This window comes from Juglans regia, chromosome 1, assembly GCF_001411555.2.
Source record: "Juglans regia cultivar Chandler chromosome 1, Walnut 2.0, whole genome shotgun sequence".
Classification (NCBI taxonomy): Eukaryota; Viridiplantae; Streptophyta; class Magnoliopsida; order Fagales; family Juglandaceae; genus Juglans; species Juglans regia.
In genome coordinates, this window is record NC_049901.1 from 661,792 (window position 1) to 682,221 (window position 20,430).

The window sequence follows — 20,430 nt, forward strand, 5'->3', positions numbered from 1 at the left end:
ACCAAGATAAGACTTTTTTTAATCTGAGGAACATAAAGTAAATTGCACAGAAGAAAATTAGAATTGGAAGTTGAGAAATGAGAGTCACCAAAGTGGGTCACGGGAAGACTAGTTCCATTACCAACTTTAATTTGTTCAGGTCCTGAGTATGGTTTAGCAGACAGGTTGAGGTTATACAGATCAGAAGTAAGGTGGTTTGTAGCAGCTGAGTCAGGGTACCACTGCTTATCAGAGAGGGATTGAGCACTGGTATAATGAGTGGACAGAGCTTGGGGAAGATCATATTGGTAAGCTTGATCAAATTTGTGGTAACATTGCAAACAATGTAACCAACTTTTGGGCAAGCTTGACAAGTGGACTTGCTACCATATTGTGAAAGTGGCTAAAAAGATGAGAAGGGACAACCACCTTGACCACGACCACCTCGATAGCCATTACGGCTACAACGATAACCACCTCGACCACCAAGAGGGGAAGAAGCAATGGTGATATTTGCAAAGAGGTTAGGGAGAAGACCATGCTAAAGAGATGTGAGTGAGAGGCGACTTTCAAAGGTAAGAAGTAGTAGGTTGAAGAGTTCGGCAAAGGTTATTGGCGTGGGGCGCGTGGTGACAGAAATGACGAAGGCCTCAAACTTAGAGGTGAGGCCATTAAGAAGATAGGAAACAACCTCAAAATCCCTCAATGGTTCACCCACAGCAATCATAGTATCAGAAAGTAAACGAACATTGTGATAATAATCTGTTACCGAGAGTGAACCTTTTTTCAAGTTGGTGAGCTAATTGCAGATTTGAAAAATTCTGGCCTGGGATTGGGAAGTGAACATTGTGTCAAGTGTAACCCAAAGCTCATGAGATGTGTGAGATGTAATGACTTGAGCAAGAATGGGTTCAATGAGAGATGAAAGAAGGGCACTAAGAAGCAACTAGTTTGTGCGACGCCATTTAAGATAGGCTGAATTAGTTTGAGATGGGGTGGAGAGTGATGGAGAGGGAGATGAGGTAGGAAGGATTGGAGGGGGGGAGGAGAAGAGCCATCAATGAAATGGTAGAGATCCTGTCCATGGAGATATGGGATAATTTGCTCACTAGAGGAGGAAATTGTTGAAATTGAGTTTGATAGAAATTATGTGGGAAAAATTACTGGGAAGTTGGAAGGTGGTGGAGGAGTGGTCTTTTTTGGAGGAGTGGTCACCAGACATGGAGGACATTAGTCGTTTTCCAGCTCTGGTACCATGATAGAGTTTAAGGAGAAATGTATTTCATTCTCATTGATTATAGCAGAGCTATATGAGTTGATATATATACAAAACTGGACTCGACAAAATTCATATGGACAAAGTGTCGTGTAGCTGATATGCATTGTTGTACAGAGAGATTTGCAGGAGTTTGTTACAAAGGGAATATTGCCATAGCACTACATTTACACAAAGGCAGCACATTTACATAGAGGCAACACATAACCTAGTCTGCGTAACACCCGATTCTTCTAGAAGACTAGCTGTTGAGGTGGAGATCATTTGTTGTGTCATCTGTGAGCTGGAGGAAAGAGTAGACTGCTCAATACTTATAAAACCAAACGCTTGAAAAAAAATGATGTTAAAACAAATATTACATACCACATGTTTTTGGGAGTGGGAGAGGAAGACTGCTTAACATTTTGAAGTACGAGGTATCATAGTGTTATAAAGAGCTTTTACAAAAATAAATTCAAATTGACATAAATTTATGTAATTCGTTAGATTTATTTTATAAGAAATAATACTCACATAATATATTTCATAATACGTGTTATAAAATAAGGATACTTTGGCAAAATGATGTTATTTTTATGTAGTAGTTTATAAAAATATCAATCTTTTTAAAATATTATTATATAAAATGTTGTGAAAAGTTACGTTTATTTTGTTTTTGAAAACGTCTTCCTTTTCCGCTTAATGAACCAAAAAAGAAAAAAAGTATTTTTGACTGATAACTCAATGAAGCCGTTCGTATAACTTGGTGGCTTGGTACAAAAGGTCCTATTAAATGAAGGCCCGTGAAAAGCCCAAAAACAAACTCCTCTTTCACAGCATGCTCTCACCCCCATCCAAGTTCAAACCCTTCACGCAGGCACACAGTCTACACCGAGAAGGGAAGAGAGATAGAGGGGATGGATACGAAGAACGAAGAAGAAGAAACTAGGAAAGTAGAGTTCGAGCCAGTGGAGATAGAGTACGTGAGCTACGGGGGTGAACATCACCTACCCCTGATCATGTCTCTTGTCGACCAAGAACTCAGCGAGCCCTACTCCATCTTCACCTACCGTTACTTCGTCTATCTCTGGCCCCAACTTTCTTTCCTGGTTACCTTTCACTCTTACTTGTTATGGGGTTTCTTTCAAAACCTACAAACTCTTACTGATTATTTTTCTTTCTTTTGCGTCCGTGTGTTTGGTTTTCTGTGTATGGGTTTCAGGCTTTTCACCAAGGCAAGTGTGTGGGGACGGTGGTTTGTAAGATGGGTCAGCATCGAAATACGTTCAGAGGATATATTGCTATGCTAGTTGTCATCAAGCCTTATAGAAGCAGAGGCATTGGTAATTTTCTAAATCTGCGGCATTTACCGATAAGAAAAATTATAATCTGCGGCATTTATGATTTTCAATCTGATTTAATCACTGCGATTAATTTTGCAACCGAGCTGTTAATTTTGGGCACCCCACTTTATTACGATAAACTTTGTTATATTGTGGCACTTAAAACTTTTTAGGTTATCATATTTATAGTGGTGTGTAACTATGTATTATGGAACTGATGCCTATTCTTATGGTATGGAAGAGTGTAAGGAGCTTGTAAGGAGGAATGTAATGGTTGAGATGTCATTCATATGCGTGACATATATGCTGATTTTTTTTTGTGTATATGCTGTAGACCAATGTGTGTTAGCTTGGTGTTTATTACACAAAAATTGGTTGTAGTATACTTCCTGCGTACTCGGGCAACGCCTTTCATTGTGTTTAAATAAAATTTGACTTTTACCTGTAAAAAGATGGTTGTAGTAGAAAATGATGGTCGATTATAAATATCTGAGACTTCTAGTTTTTATAACCTCTACACACTGGTGCCTAAATTTATCATATGGTGTATCTCTAAAAATTATCTTTGCTATATCTTATTGGCTGTGAAGCTTTGTGGCGTCTTAATATTTATGTGGAGATTTCCTCGTATTGCAGCTACGGAACTTGTTACCAGATCTATCAAAGTGATGATGGAATCGGGTTGTGAAGAGGTATGTGAGTATGTCAGCATGGATTGTAAGGTTACCAACCTGTGTTACCATCTTTGCATAATTTATTAAACGTAACAAATTGGAACTTACACATGACCCTGCTCTTCAATCTGTACCAACAGCTATCTCAGTGAATGTTCTTACCAAAGTGGCATTGCACAAGACCATTTTGGTTCCCTTCATGATTGAAACCTGTACTCAAAATTTATTTTGTGTAGTATGCCTTTGCATTTGCACAAGCATATCATAAAGGTGGTAGTATAAGTTATTACTAGCATCATGCTTTTGTTACTAGCTGCTCGTCGTCGCTAAACTTCAATCGCCGGTTAATCTACAGGAAAGATTAGAATATGAAGCAGGTTCCAGAATCATGGTGAATTTTACTGGGAAATTAGGGCTGAAATGAAAAATATTGGAATTTTTTGGACAAATTAGGAGATGAAAATATATGGAATTGATTGTAGGACTTAGGCACCTACTGTTTCTATGAATAATCTTTTGATTTCACATGTCCATTCATACAATAAAAATTGAACGACTTCGTTGGTGAAATAATGGGCTTGCTGCCATGAGGAAACACATGTTGATTTTTTTCCACTTTTTGAGCTAATTTATCCAACTACATTTGTATTTTTTTTTTCCATTCATGATGATATTGAGTTTGGCAATTTCTATCAATGTTTAGAAGCGAACACTGGCTTACGCATATGTTATTTTTCTCTCTCTCTTCCTTTTCTTCATTAAAAAAAAAATGTGAAGGTAACATTGGAAGCAGAAGTTACAAATAAAGGAGCTCTAGCACTGTATGGCCGTCTAGGGTTTATAAGGGCAAAGCGACTCTTTCATTACTACTTGAACGGTGTTGATGCTTTTCGGCTGAAGCTGTTATTCCCTTCTCCAGAGTTATTCTCCTCCCTGCCAATGATTACAAACAATGAGGACAGCCACCGGCATACTGATCACATGCCACCTGAAGAATGTTGTGAGCTGCATTGACACTACTAGTATTTAGATTTTCCAGCTCAGTATATGTCCTACACATTCATAAACTTGTGAATTTCATTGCTAGGGTCTTTGAGATGCATACCATCTGAATGATCAATCTTTTGCAATCCATGTCCTGAAAAGGCTCTATTAATTTTTTTTTTTTTTTTCTCATTTTGCCAACAGCAATGTTATTCTTCATCTTGGATTTGTTATACTTAGTCTCCCCGGTTAATTTATATTTAAGTTGGTTTTTAACAATAAAAATGAAAACCATTTACCATGCACCAAATTAATTGATTTTGTTAGGAATGACAAAATATATAATAGAGAATGACATTTATCTTTTACTGCTTGTTTTACCTTGCTGATTTTGAAAGCTCTAAGATGTATTGCAAAGACAAAATATACTCATTCTCATCCAATGACAAGTATAGCTAACGGAGTAGGAAAGCCAAGTACATACACTAGCAACAAAGAAAATCCTTCGCTCTGAATTACATTGAAGAGGTTCTTTGCTTAAGACAACAAAAAGATATTCATGTTCAACAAATAAAACTATCAATAATGAATAGGATAAAGAATATAAAGCTAATAACATAATTCCCACAAATCTATTTCTTTGTGATACTGCAAAATAGATATATCTGCACGTGTGCCCAGTTGAGAAATTTTTTTAAAAAATAAAAATGGTACTAAATGATAAATGAGAAGGTAAATAAAAAAATTCAAACAAATTTAAAAGAGGTCATAAATTTATGAACACTTCGTATTTATTTAGAAGCAAAGAAGAGAAGACTATATTCCAATTGATAAATCCAAACTCATTTCTAGCGTTATTTATTTATCACACCTAAAGGCCAAAAGAAATTAATTTCTTTTGTCAAAAATGATAGTAACTTTTCATATAGTGTGCTGGTATGTATAGAAAAAAAAAATATTTTTCTTTTCTAAAAAAAGAAATTATCATTGTTAATTTTAATAGTTATAATTCGATGCATATGTTGTGTATTTGTTAATTAGAAAATAAATATATAACGTGATAATTTTAAACTTACAAATTACAGTACTAAGTTTCAAATAATTTAATAATATCATTATTAAACTAAGAATTGAAGGAAATAAAATGCTCCTTAAAAGAAACAATCAATATTATAAAAATCTTCTGGAAAGGAAAAGATCACATATGTTCAAATATATGTTAGTAAAAAACAATTTCATCATTGCACAACCTCAAAGACAGTTTAATTCTTAGTTTTAGAAATCAAAACTGTATCAGTTTAATTTATCTCAAAATTTTTGATAACCTTTTTTTTCAACATTAATAAAACATGAGCACTTTTTAATTCTAAATTTGTAACTAATCACATGTAAAATAGTCAAAGCAAAAGCAATATAATGTCCAATATCAAAATGTAACAAATAAATTCAATAATCATAGAATTTAAAACTGAAGAAAATAACATGCCGCCCAAAACTTATAATCTGGAGCCCAAAACGATCAACCGACGGAATTCCTATGTTATCTAACTTAACATGGGCCGCCCAGGCTTATATAACTTTTCAGGAAAGGAAAAGATCAAAGATGCTCTAGTATATATTAATACAATAGTGTTATAGAACAGATACCGTAGCTGTGCACATATTGTACACACTATATGGCTACTTCTCATCCTTTTATTTTGTTTTGTTTTTTTTTTTTGGTGCAAAATGCACCAGACGTCTAACCCTCTCTCTCTCTTCCTCTCTCTCATCATCTCTCTCTTATAAGTGGCTCTCTCTCTCTCTCTCATCGTCTATCTCTCTCCTCAACTCTCTCTCTCATCTCAGTCTCTCTCATCCCTCATCGACTCTCTCTCATCTCGGTCTCTCTCTCTCGTCGTCCCTCTCTCGTCGTCACTTTCTCATTGTCTCTCTCTCATCTCGATCTCTATCTCATCTTATCTTCGTTGTGTCTCTCTCTCATCTCCGCTCTCTCTAATCAGCTCTCTCTAATTTCGAATTTAATAGACTTGTGATTTAGATGATGCTACGTAATGTGTGTAAAAATAACTGCTCCCAATAGTGGCTGCTGCCAATATTTTTCCATATTAATATGTTCTAGACCATGTTATCTACAAATAATGGTTTCATCATTGCACCACTCCAAAAGCAGTTTAACTATTCACATGTAAAATTTAAGAAACAAAACCATATCATTTTTTTTCCTAAGCAAGTTTAGCATTTTATAGATAAATTAAAGAATTACAATATACAAGTTTTCAGTGGAGTAGAAGTCCCTTACAATCATCCCAAAACCAATAGATATCACATAAAAAAGAAAAAAGAGGGATTTGGAGCCAATAAATTGGCTCACACTCATGTCCCACAAAGGGATGCCGCTTGAAGCGATTTTTAAATAGTCTGATAAAACATACTATATTACTGCGACTTAAAGCTGCAGTAAAATGGTTGTTTTGCATCTTGTTGGTTTGGATTGGCCAGAAGAGACTGTCATGCCCACTTTCACTTGATCCTTGGTTTGGAAAAGCGGGAGCATAGGATAGCAGCCCGGAACAAAGTTGAGTCGCGGGCAAAGGACCAACGCAAACACAGGATGTGACGGTGCATGCAGGTCATGCGCTGCCGTAGGAATGTAGTGGAGGGTCTGATTCGAAGGATCCAACATCTTTAATGTCGGAGGTGCCGTGCAAGTCATCAGAGCAGCTATAGGACGCGGTGGCGCATGAATGTTGTGCACGGCATAAGTAGCGCGTGTGAGGAACGTGCCCAGCAGATGAGCGGAATACGTTCGCGAACTTGAAGATTGGCGATTGGAGATACAGAAAAGGCAAGTCATGTTGGTCGGAGGACCCCGACGACCTCGACAAGCAAGAGATCGGCTTGTTGCGACACTGTGGAGAAAACCCTAAAATAGAAAACAAAAAATAGAAAAAAAATTGACAGAAAAACTGGAAAAGGAAAATAGTAAGCTAATACGGCTGGCTAGTGGAGGAGGGGGTTGGAGCTTTGGAGGAGGTGGGTGGAGCCAAAGCTCCAACCCCCTCCTCCTAGTGTACGGGCTGGAATTGCGGAGATAGGTAGAGAAAGATGGTTTTTTCACCTGGGATAAAACCATATCATTTTAATTCACTTCAAAAATTTTCACCACCTTCTTTTTAAACATTTTAAAATAAGAACACTTTTTAATTTCAAATTTGCAATTATTTACATATAAAATAATTAAAAAAAAAAGCTATATAATGTCTAATAGAACGAAAATTTTTTTTATTAATTTATTTCATTTTTCAAAGACACTATAAAAAATTTAAAAAAATGAAAAACATTAATTGATTGTACATTCTCATACTTCTCAAAGTAAAATATTAATAATGATATATTATATATTTAAATTATAAAAAAGTTATAATTTTTTTTTTTGAAAATTTATAATTATACTACTTCACCTATTATTATTACCCTTAACAATTAGAAAATAATGCGAATGTTATATATTAATTATTTCTAGAATAAACATGTAACATGTCAATTTTAATAATGACCTAATTTGTTCTCGTAGATGAGATGATATGAGTTTACATGAAAGTTAAAAAATGAATAAAATATTAGTAGAATAGATTTTTTAATATTATTTTTATTTTGAGATTTGAAAAAGTTGAATTGTTTATTTTATTTTATGTGAAAATTTGAAAAAGTTGTAATGATCAGATGAGATGAGATAAATGAGAATTTTTATGAAAATAGACGTGGCTATTAATCAAAACTATAGTACTAAGTGTTAAATAATTTGACCATATAATTATAATGTAAAGTCTCATCATTTACACTAAAAAAATAAAGACATTTTAACACAATTAAAACTGTAAATTAGCTTTAAACTTCGAAACTAATTTGAAGTTAATAAATAAATTTTCAGAGAATTCAAATTTGAAGAAAATAAAATACTTTCTAATATTAAAATTTTATTTTTCAAGAGTTACACTTTTTTCATAAAAATGTTATGAAGAGTTTGTGTCAATTTGCATTGCAAGAAAAAAAAGTATAGGCCATTTGTGATAAATTTTTTACATGGGCTGAATTTTGAAATGGTTTCTTTTTTAAGTGTAAAGCCCAAAAGAAAGGCCAGCCCCTATTAGTACCATAACGTTTAATGGAAGTCATCAAACCTAAATTTTTCTTGCCCCTCTCTCTCTCTCTCACACACACATCTTCCACCAATAGTAGCCATTGCCATCTTCCTCCCTCTGTCTATCTCCGCAACGCTTCTCTTCTATCTCCCTTTCTCTTTGTCTCGCCGTCAATCGGTTGCACTCTCTCCTATCTTCTCTCTATTTTGTCCAACTTCCACCAACAACAACCACCACCCTTCACGGCCTGCAACATCATGCCGCTTCAGTGTCTCGGTGTAAGGATCTCTCAGATCTCCCTTGTTTCTGTTTGTTAAATCCTCTCACCACCATTTTTTTTTAGATCTACACAGATATTACATAGTGTTTGTTTCGTCTGATTTGGTGTTTGGTTTCATCTTATTTGATGCATGTCTATTGATCCCATTATTTCGACAACATGTGGTCTTAAGAGAGAAATAACGAAAACAACAGCTATACGGTCTGGGTCTAAGGATCTCTCATATCTCCCCTATCTATTTGTTGAATCCTCTAAGCATCTTTTTTTTTTAGATCTAAACATATATTACATATTGTTTTTTATTTTGGTTTAATTTCGTGTATATACGTATGATTTATTTATTTAACTTGTAGAAATTCAAATATCTTATAGATTTTATTTGGGTTTGCTTTCGTTTCATGCATATGCATATGATTTCTTTAGTCGGCCGGTAGAAATTCAAACATTTTGAAGTTAGAAGAGACACAAAAAAAAGCAGATACTGAGAATCCCAATGAACAAGATGAATTCAAAGGCCACCGATAAGTTTGAAAGTAATAGAAGATATGAAAAAACAATAAAGAGGAAGGAAACTATTTTTGGAAATTGAGGATGAGATAAGTACAAACGTGTAAGAGAAAAAGTAAAAGAAAGAACCGTAAAAATACAATAAACACAATTGGATAAGAAGGAAATAAGACAAAAGAGAAGGGAATTTTATATAAAACAAGGGGCAAAACTATAAATAAAGTAGTGGACAAAAATATTGTTCATCTCCTATTCGCACTTATTTAATAGAGAGATATATATATTTATATTAAAAAGATGGAGTTTTCAATTATTTTTTTCTTTAGAGTAATCTTACATACAATCGTGGAATGCGCAAGGGCCGAATAATCATTTTGAAAAAGAGTGGGGTCTACTATTAAAAAATTAATTTTTTTTACATGGATTCCATATTTACTCACTTTTTTCAAACAAAAATTCTATGTGTAATTACTTTTACATACTCTTTTGCGTACTCCACTAATGTGATTGACTGCTTCATATTTTTAATATAAAATAACTACTTGGGATTTGAAAAAATTGAATTGTTTATTATATTTTGTGTAGAAATTTGAAAAAATTGTAATAATGAGATGATATGAAATACTTATTATATCGAAACCGGGCCTAAAGAGAAATGATATTTGTAATTGTGGAGTGCGCAAGCGCCGCACAATTCTTTTGAAAAAGAGTTATGCTACATACAGTCACTTTTGTATACTCCTTGTGTACTCTACTGATGTGATTGACCAATATTTTTTTTAACTTTTATTTCATTTCAACTCACTATTCAAACAACACCTTAATCTAAAACATCTATAACATATTTCACTTTCTAAGTAAAAGCTCTATAAAATATATAATTTTCAAGCAAATCTTCGTCTTTGTTGAACCATGTTAGCATTATAAAATGACTACAATTCTAGTTTACCTATCGAAAAACAAAAAAATATTAAGTCAATAAATATTCTATAATTTGAAGCTTATAATTTTAAAACACCACTTTATATTCTTTCATTTATAAAATTTTGTTTATTTTCTATAATATCTAATTTACTATAGTAAGTAATAAAGGAATATCACACAAAAAAAAACTCTGCATTTTGGTCTTAAAACAAAATAACAAATAACAGGTGCGTGACTAGTTTTATTTTATCTCCAGCTTGACTTGTTTTATTTATCTTTAAAACATACATATAAAAAGGAGAAAATCTTCAGACCGGTGACTCTTATAATGATAGAATATTGGAGACCAATAGGAAAACGACACGTAGCGAGCGCACATCTACTCCTCCCTCTCTCTGCTCTCTCATTGGATCCGACTCGTTTCTCTCATGACCTCCCCTTCTCTGCCCTCGATCTCTCTCTACCCTCTCTACTCTCGATCTCTTCTGCCCTCTCTGCTCTCGATCTCTCTTTGCCCTCTCTGGATCTAGAGAAAACCCGTTCAAGAGATCCACCACGCCTCTGCCCCTCATCGAAAAGTTCAGGCCGTCTCTCACCTGCTCTCTCGTGACCGAACCTGAGATTCAACTCTCTCGATCTCTTGTTAAATTCAACTTGGTTCTCTCATGCAGCCTTTCTCGATCCGAAAACTCCATCTCCGTCTCTCTTGTGACCGAACCCTAACGTGACATCGAGATCGAAAGAGAGAGGGAGAGTCGAGGAATTTATTGATTGATTTCGGGAAGAAGCCATGCGCGAGAGAGAGAGAGAGAGAGAGAGAGAGAGAGAGAGAGAGAGAGAGAGAGAGAGAGAGAGAGAGAGAGAGAGAGGCGTTTCTGAAATCGCAAAGAGAAAGAGAGAGTCGAAGTAGAGAGAGAGAGAACCCAAGTTTTTGAAATCAGAGAGAGAGAGAGAGAAAACTTAAGTTTCTGAAATAAAATTGTAGAGAGAGACAATCGAAGTAGAGAGAGAGAGAGGCCTTTCTGAATTCTGGGAGAAATCGAGAACGAAGGAGAGAGAGAAGCTTACCCGTATGCATCCCCACATTAACATGCCATGGAAGGCTTACGTGTCACAACCTGATTGGTCTCCGATAAACCCAAGTTATAGGTGACTCCTGTCTGAAGCGTTCCTCTATAAAAAAAAAAAACCTTTTAGACAACTGCATTTATATTAACTTAATTTATAATTTATTTTATTAAAAGGCAAAACATCATCATGAATCTACATGTTGTTGGGCTACAAAAATATAGGAATGCAAATATCGTTAATTTTGTTAAAAATATATACATGAATTTGGTAGATGACCATTTAGATTTAACATTTTAGAATTCTAGAATTCTGCCACATTTATGTATCGACTCTTGGGATTCCTAAATTTATGAATGTATCTAATTAATATACCACATTTGCATATTCATTATCCTCTTATCCTTATAAAATGGTGTCTTGATGATCATTTGCATAACACAAAAAATTTAAACTAAATGATATTAAGCTCCTGAAGAGCTACTCATACATTGCAACCTTACTATTCTCTTACTACTTCTCTTAAATTTTACAATACGTTATCAGCCTGAGACCCTAGCCAACTATTGTGTTTTTTTTATATCTTTCGCAAGATATTTGCATAACATTTCCCCAACCATTGTAAGTTTTTCTTTCATAAATATTGATATATGTTTGTTGCAATATAAATAATTTTATAAAATCTTGATATGATTTATGTGATATATTATATAAAGTATAATGTTATCATACCAAGACGATGAATATTTATGTATTCTGTATGAGTTCAATTTTAAATATTTATTTCTCATATTTAATATGTTTGTTATAGATCATGTCAAATCTTACAAAACTCAAATTTGTTGTCATCGATATTTACAATTATTTATTATAGATAATTGATATTGAGATTCGTCTTGATGAATGAATCTTGTAAATACTATTAAATAATGAAATGGAGCATGTAATGCCCCGGTCTCGAATGGGTCTAAGAGTTACTTATTATCACTTAAAATCATATCTCACCATATAGATATAAACTCCAAATTCTGAATTACGCATAGATCTCAATGTTTTAAACCAACTATTCCAAAATAATTAACTAAAAACACCACGAAGTCTTAATATAAATGTCAACCTCTCAACATACCACGTTCTTAGAACACGAAAAATTTATGGAATAACATTCTCCAATAACCATGGCATCATTTCATGCTTAATCTACTATACTTTAAATAACCTCGCACATGCTCCCTAATCTTGATCCTTAACTAAAACATTCAAATCATCTGAAAAAATATTATGGAGATAAGGGATGAGTTATCAACAATTCAATAAGCAGAAAACATATACTAGTATGTAAACATGAGCATTTTCATAGAGTTCAGAATGCAGAGCAAAACATTTCAGTTGCAGAGTGCGAAACCAAAACATGTTCTCAAAATATTAAAACGACAATTCAAAAGTCTTCATATTGAAAAATATTTTGGCAAAGCATAACTGACATCATCGTCATCTTATCATATCATATTAAAACATCATATCAAAATAAATGTCATGTTTAACCCCGTGGTAGGGGTTATGCTATCCCTAGTGGTCAAACTTGACAGAGACAGAAGTGAATCTTCTTCTTATCATTCTCAAAATCTCGAGTGTGTACACAGGAAAGATCATGCAAAAAATTACTTTATTTCCAAAGTGGGTGCACTTAGAGATAGAAAAGTTGGTACCAACCATATAACAAAAACCACAATTTTACGCCTTTTTTTGGTAATTTTGTTGTGGGCACCTTTCAAACGTGGAGAGGGTGAATTTGGGTCAGGGAAGAGAGAGGGGTGAGTGAGCTTACGTACAACGGAGTGTGTGGGCTACGATGGTGGCGCACGGTATTCGTCTACAGGACTGTGTCCAATGGTGGAGGCTTATTTTTTGACAAGAGCAGCAGCTCGAGGGAGGTGGCAAGAGATGAATGGTGCAGTTTGTTTTCGGCTTCACGGCGTTGGTTTCGAGACCCATGGTGCAGCGACAACGGCCTATGAAGTAATGATCGGCACTTTCTGCACATGAGGGTTTGACGTGGAGGGGGGTTGGCTACGTGCAGCATTTTCTGAGGTGCGTGTAGGTTGACTCTCGTTTGCTTGTTGCAGAACAGTCATTGGTGACGGGTGCTACGTGTACTACAACACTGCGTTGTGTAATGGTTAGACAACTTGTGGTGGGGTAGTGCTTGACATGAGGAACTGCAATTTACAATGGACTGATGTATGGGAGGTTGCTTTGATTTTGTGTAGTGGAACAAAGGCTTAAGGTGGTTTATATAGGGTGGGTAGTGGTTGTGTAAGGCAGTGGCTAGGTGGTTCTTGGTGGCTACCAAGGTCCTCATTATGTGTAGCGGTGGTCTGGTGCATTGACGCTACGAGACGTGACACAGGGCTATGTCTGGGGCTGGGCTTCACCGTTCATGGCAGTGGCTTGATCTCGAGTGGCTCCTTTGTAATTGTGATGTGGACTCGAGGATGGTGGTGAGTACAAGTCTGCTATCGTGACCATGCGGGAGAGCCATTGGGGGTATGTTGTCGTGAGAAGGAATAAGCTATGATGGTTGTCTTGGTTTGTGATAATACGGTTTTGGGCAGTGCTCTGTTCTTGGTGAGGGGAAAAAAACTGTAGGGGAGAGAGTGGAAAGAACAATCGTGGAGTGGGGCACGAAGAGCAATTGTGAGGAATGAGAGAATTTGAGAGATGAGTGGGGTGTGAATGAGAGAGGAAGTATAGGAGGAGAGAAAACTGAAGAGTAAGGAGAAAATCATCGGGGAGTGGGGGAGAGACTGAAGAAGGAAATAATAAAAATAAAAATAATAAAATAAGAGGGAAAGAAAGAAGAGAGTTCCGTGGCATAGGCCTTGGTATTACAAAACATCACTGAATGATCCTTCTAAAACAATAATTTTTTTGAAACTTGAGTATTTCACCATAAAAGATCCATTAATTCTATGAAATAGTTTAAGAGAATGATATGTGTACCAGAAGACCTTGATCCTCCCAAAAGCTCGTTATGATTTGATGAATCTGAAGTTGCACAATTGAAATCGTATAGAGAAAAAAACACTAATATGTTTGAAATAAAATATATAATATATTTATGTATCGAATGTGCTCCTGCAGCATCAATATCAAGTGTGAAAGTTCATTAAGTATTCCGAACTAAGATATTGTTTACTAATTGCTGAACAAAACAACGAGTTGTTAATGAAAAAATATCTGTCTCGTCCAACCAGTTCTACTCTATTTCCTGAAGTGAATGAAATTTCATTTCATCATAATAAAGAAAAACCGTGGTCATAGACGTAGACGTGGTAAAAAAAAATACTATCGAAATCAAGAAAAGCGTACTCAAAGTTTCTTAAACAAAAATACTATATACTACTAGAAGTGAAACCACACTAAGATAAATTAAAATGGAAACAAAAGTTTGCAGAATAAGCCTATAAAATAAATATTAATATAAGTGTCGTAGTTTGGTATGAAATGACATTGATCACGTACATGTTGTACATGCAAACATTTGGTGGACTTATATCAAGCACTATTAAAAAAAAGGTCGAAATGAATTTTGTAGACCACAATGATCCTGAAGATCACTTAACTTATTTTGATAATCTAAATATGATTGTCCTAACTCATTTCGATATTTCTGATTTATTTATAGATCCAAACGGAGATAATGATAGTTTGATTAGTGTTGCATATGACCATAACAATTAATTTTATTTATTTATTATTATAATTACATTATGTTTAAATCGTTCTTTTTTAATACATCCTATTAAAACTTATTTTGCATTAATGAAATTTTATACATATTTTTGCTCATAAGGAGATGTGTCTAGCAGACAGTTGTACAACATACAATTCTTATGGATAAGAAATATTTTCAATATTTAACATTATATAGAGCTAACATTAATACAATATTTGGTCATCGAACCTAATTGAAGGCTCCGGAAGAGCCTATATCATGTTATCAAAAGGAACAAAATTTTGTATTAACGATTCTTTATATTCTTTAAAATCTGGAATAAATTTATTTAGTTTTAAAAATATTTGTTATAATGGTTATCATATTGAAACCACCAATGAAGGCAGTGATTAATATCTATACATCCACTATGTGGGCCATTTAGATATTTTATGGTTTTAATAGATGCATAAACTATATGGCTACATGTTTGTCTACTCTTTACTCGAAATGTTGCATTTATTAGACTTATTGCATAAATTACTAGATTATGGGCTCAATTTCCTAATTATCCAATTCAACCTATTCAATTGGATAATGCAAGAAAAATTACATCTAAAACTTTTGATGAGTATTGCATGTCAGTTGGGATTAATGTCGAACATTCTGCTGCCCATACACATATTCCAAATGGTTTAGTTGAGTTATTTATTAAACGTATACAATTAATTGCTTGATCATTACTTTTAAAAAAAAAAACTGCCTCTTTAATTTTGCATATTGCACGATTGATTCGAATAAGACCAATTGCCTATAATAAATATTCTTCATTAGAACTTACATTTGGCCAACCATCAAATATTTTTCATCTTCATACTTTTGGTTGTGTTGTGTATGTTTTGATTTCACCTCCCTCCATCATTGGATATATCGAGCTTTTAACTGATGATATTTTTAAAGTTCTTTTTGAAAACTATCATTTTGATGAAATAATTTTCCCACCATTAGGAGCAAAAAAGTTGCCAGAAGTATAAAAACAAATAACATTAAACACTTTAACGCTTTCTCATCTTGACCCTTGTACAAACTAATATGAACTAGAAGTTCAAATGATCATTTATTTGTAAACTATTGCAAATCAATAATCGGATGCCTTTACTGACAATAAAATATAGTGAAGTCTCACATTCCGACTGCTAATACTCCAATAAAGTCAATGTCCTTCTAGGATAATCAAATAATGTAGTAGCCAATCAGTCTAAGATACGCCTGGAACTTGGAAGACCTATTGATGCAAAGGATAAGACTTCCCAGAAGCGAAAAAACAAATAAAAGAAATCAGTACTCCAGAGGAGACCCTACCCACAAAATAGGCTACAAAAACAATAGATTCATTCAAACTTTCTATTCAAAATTATCTCAAAATAGAATCTCCTAAAAATGAATCTCCTGAAGAGGAAAAAGTACTTGAAAATAACGAGATCTCGATACATTATGTAAGTACGGGAGAATTCTTTGATAGAAATAAAATTGTTGTCGATAACATATTTTCATTTAAATTTGCTATTGATATCACTAGAAGTGCTGATGAAAATGAATTAAAAACTGTCGTAAAATGTCCACGTATAAATGATTGGCCAAGACGGAAAGAAGTAGTTCATTCATAATTGATGTCACTAGCAAAGCGTGAAATATTTCATAAATGTGTGATTGGATATAAGTGGGTATTTGTACATAAACTTAACGAGAAATTTGAAATCATGATATACAAAGCACGACTTGTTGCTCAAGGTTTATTGTAGAAACCTTGTATTGCTTATGGAGAAACATATTCCCTTGTAGTGGATGCAATTACATTCAGATTTTTTATTATTTTTATAGTCACAAAAAGTTTGGATATGCGTTTAATGGATGTAGTTACTGCATGTTTATATGGATCACTGAATAGTGATATTTATATAAAAATCCCTGAATGATGTAAAATGCTTAAAGCATGTAATTCAAAATCCCGAAATATTTATTCTATCAAGTTAAAAAAATATTTATATGGATTAAAGCATTCTCGTGATACAATCGTCTTAGTGAATGTTTAATAAAAGAAGAATTTGAAAATAATCTAATTTGTCAATGTATTTTCATCAAAAAGTCAAGTTTCAGATTTGCTATTGTTGCGGTGTATGTAGATGATTTAAATCTTGTTGAAACTCTATAATAGCACATTAAAGCTGTAAATTATTTACAAAATGAGTTTGAAATGAAAAACAAAATTTTGTATTGGTCTACAAATTAAGCACTTTAAAAATAGAGTTATTATCCATTATTCAACATAAACTAAAAAAAGTCCTAAAGTACTTTCGCATAAACAAAGCTAATCTTTTGAGTACTTTAATGGTTGTCCGATCACTTGTTGTTAAAAAAGACTAATTGCGCCCTTAAGAAGACGACGAATAAATTCTTGATCCCAAAGTACCATGTCTAAGTGCAATTGATGTTTTGATATATCTTGCAAATTGCACGTGACCAGATAATGCATTTTTAGTTAACTTACTTGTAAGATACAATTCTACACTAACTAGAAAGTATTGGAATGTGGTTAAACATATTATACACTACTTTGGTGGAACAGTTGATATGAGATTGTTTTATAAAAATGATCTAATCCTCAAATAATTGGTTATGTAGACTTAGGTTACCTTTCTGATCCACATAAAGGAATATCACAAACATGATACATATTCACTTGTAGTGGCACTGCTATTTCTTAGAGATCTGTCAAGCAATAAACATTATTTTCTACTTCTTCCAACCACTCAGAGATTATTGCAATTCATAAAACAAGCCGATAATGCATTTAGTTAGGATCAATAATTTAACACATTAAAAAAAATGTAGTTTATCCACAATCAAAGATAGCTTAACAACATTATATTAAGATAATGTTGTTTGTATCATACAAATCAGGGGAGACTATATCAAAAGTGACAAAACCAAGCATATATCACCAAAATTATTTTATACACATGAGCTCCAGAAGAGTGGTGATATTGATGTCAAACAAATATGATCATGTGGTAATTTGGTGGATTTATTCACTAAAGCATTACTAGTTGTGACATTTAAGAAGCTGGTACATATTGGAATGCTTCTACTCAGTGATATTTTATGATAAACAATAGAAACTCTACATATTTTTTAGGGGGATAAAACAATCAAATGGATTGTACAATTTTATCTTCGCTAAGGTTTTCCCTATTTGATTTCATTTGCAAACTTTTAATGAGGCAATTCTACAACATTATAGCATTCCAAGGTGTACAAGAATATTGCACTATTTTTTCTTCGCCTTTATTTTTTCCCATCGAGTTTTTCCTTGGTAAGATTTTAACGATACATGTTCTTTGTGTATGGTTATCTAAGGGAGATTTTTATAAATATATACATAAACTTAGTGGATGACCATTTAGATTTCACCTTTTAGAATTCTATTGCATTCATGTATCAACTATTGGAATTAATAAATTAATTATTGATCTCATTAATTCATATATTACCCTTTCATATTCCTTATCTTGTTATTCCTATAAAAGGTATATTGATAATCATTTATATGTCACGGGCTTTCTCCAAAAAAATGTAAAGAATGTACTCCAAGAAAGAAAGAATCTAGAGAGAGAATTTGAGTTAACTGTAATTCTTTTGATGATTTATTCATTAGACTTTGTATTACTTTTATAGTCAATATTACTTCAATACTAATGATGGGTTGTAACTACATATGGGCTCGATTCCCATACAGAACATCATTACAATTAAACGCACAACTCTTACTCTTAAGCCCAACCCTTATTAAGCCCATTGTACCAATACACATTGCCCTAACTCCCTTCAGATACCCAATTCGACATATGACATTACCTCCCCCCTTTAGAACACATTGCCCACCAGGTGTGGAAAAGTCGCTGTCAATGACCGATACTCCTCCAACGTAGTATCGTTTGTAGATTGTCCTTCCCAACAAATCAATAACTCTGTTAAGGCTCTGTTGTTCCGCTCCCTCATCCTCCTTTGAAGTATCTTGACCAGTTCTGACTTCAATAATCCCTTTGAATCAACTAGAGTTAGCAGTGGTAAAACCACGACAAAGGAACCCAACTTCAGCTTCAACTGCGAGGAAGACAGGGTGAAGTTGAGAAGATTCTCGAAGTCACAGACGGTAAGCAACATCTCCCACGTGCTGCAGAATCTGGAATGGGCCCGAAGAACCTTGGAGCCAACTTGAGAGAACTGCGCTGTGCGACAAAGGTTTGTCTATACGGTTGTAGCCGCAGGTAAACCCAATCACCTTCAGAAAAACTCTTTCTTTCCTCTTTAGATCTGCAAACCTTTTCATGCGATTCTGTGCTTGCTGAAGATTTTCCTTGAGTAGGCGCAAGATCTAGTCTCTAGCTAATAGTTGCTACTCCACCTAAGCCACTTGGGTCGTACCCGGCATGTAAGATAACAACCATGGAGGAGGAACTCCATAAAGTGCTTGGAAATGTGTCATCTTAATAGATGTTTGATGTATGTATAGACGTATAATACCCCCACTTTGCTACACACACCCACTTCACCCAATCTCTAGGCCGATTACCAACAAAACACCTTAGATACGTTTCAAGGCTCTTATTAATAGCCTCAGACTACCCATCCGTCTAAGGATGATTGGCAGCACTAAGGCAGAGCTGAACATCACGTAGTTTAAAAAGTTCCTTCCAGAACCTACTTGTAAACACTAGATCTCGATCTAAAACAATGGTATGTGGAAACCCATGAAGTTTGAAGATGTGTTGTAGGAAAAGCTAGGCAATAGTCTTAGCTGAGTAAGGATGAGCCAACGAAACAAAATGACTATATTTAGCTAATCTGTCTACTACCACCCATATCACAGAATGACCCTTAGATACTGGCAAACCCTTAATGAAATCCATTGAGATGTTTGACCATGGCTTCTCTGGAACTGGTAGAGGCTGAAGCAATCCACCTAGTAAAGATTGTTTAACCTTAACCCTTTAACAAATATCACAGCCACGAAGAAACTCCTTCACTGATTTTTTATGCCTTGGTCATAAGAAATTTCTTCAAATTCTATAAAGAGTCTTATCAACACAAGAATGGCCACCTTCTGGACTACTATGTAATAAGTGCAACAACTTATTGATAGACTGCAAATCCTTAGGCACATACAACCTGCTTTTATAAAATAAGAATCCCCCTTTAACAGAGAACTTTGAAGAACTTTGACCCTCATTCACCTTCTAAGAAGTTCCTGTAGCATAACTTTGTTTCAATTCAATCAACCAAATAATAGTATGAAAAAAAATCAGAAACAAAGAACTAGATACTTCCCCACCAGATTATTCAAATTGCCTTGACAATGCATCTGCCGCTCTATTCTCTTGGCCTTTCTTATACTTCACAAGAAAATCATAGCCAATAACTTTGTTATCCATCTCTACTGTATAGGAGTGCCAATTCTCTGCTCTAGCAAGTACTTAAAACTCTGGTGATCAG

The 20,430-nt window shown here is 34.3% G+C and overlaps 1 protein-coding gene across 1 annotated transcript; it reads left to right on the top strand.

The window, feature by feature from the left end:
- Positions 1–2,022: 2,022 nt before the first annotated feature.
- Positions 2,023–4,471, top strand: LOC109001288 (N-alpha-acetyltransferase MAK3). Its single transcript, XM_018978506.2, has 4 exons — positions 2,023–2,343; positions 2,457–2,577; positions 3,214–3,269; positions 4,029–4,471. The coding sequence occupies exons 1-4, from the start codon at positions 2,152–2,154 to the stop codon at positions 4,263–4,265; spliced, it is 606 nt and encodes a 201-aa protein (XP_018834051.1). The 5' UTR covers positions 2,023–2,151; the 3' UTR covers positions 4,266–4,471.
- The last annotated feature ends 15,959 nt before the right edge of the window (positions 4,472–20,430 follow it).

What these genes read in the sequence shown, in the direction of transcription:
- LOC109001288 (XM_018978506.2), top strand. Translation starts at nt 2,152, where the DNA reads ATGGATACGAAGAACGAAGAAGAAGAAACTAGGAAAGTAGAGTTCGAG. An exon ending in GGCCCCAACTTTCTTTCCTG is followed by an intron (nt 2,344 to 2,456) that starts GTTACCTTTCAC and finishes TATGGGTTTCAG; the next exon opens with GCTTTTCACCAAGGCAAGTG. An exon ending in TTATAGAAGCAGAGGCATTG is followed by an intron (nt 2,578 to 3,213) that starts GTAATTTTCTAA and finishes CTCGTATTGCAG; the next exon opens with CTACGGAACTTGTTACCAGA.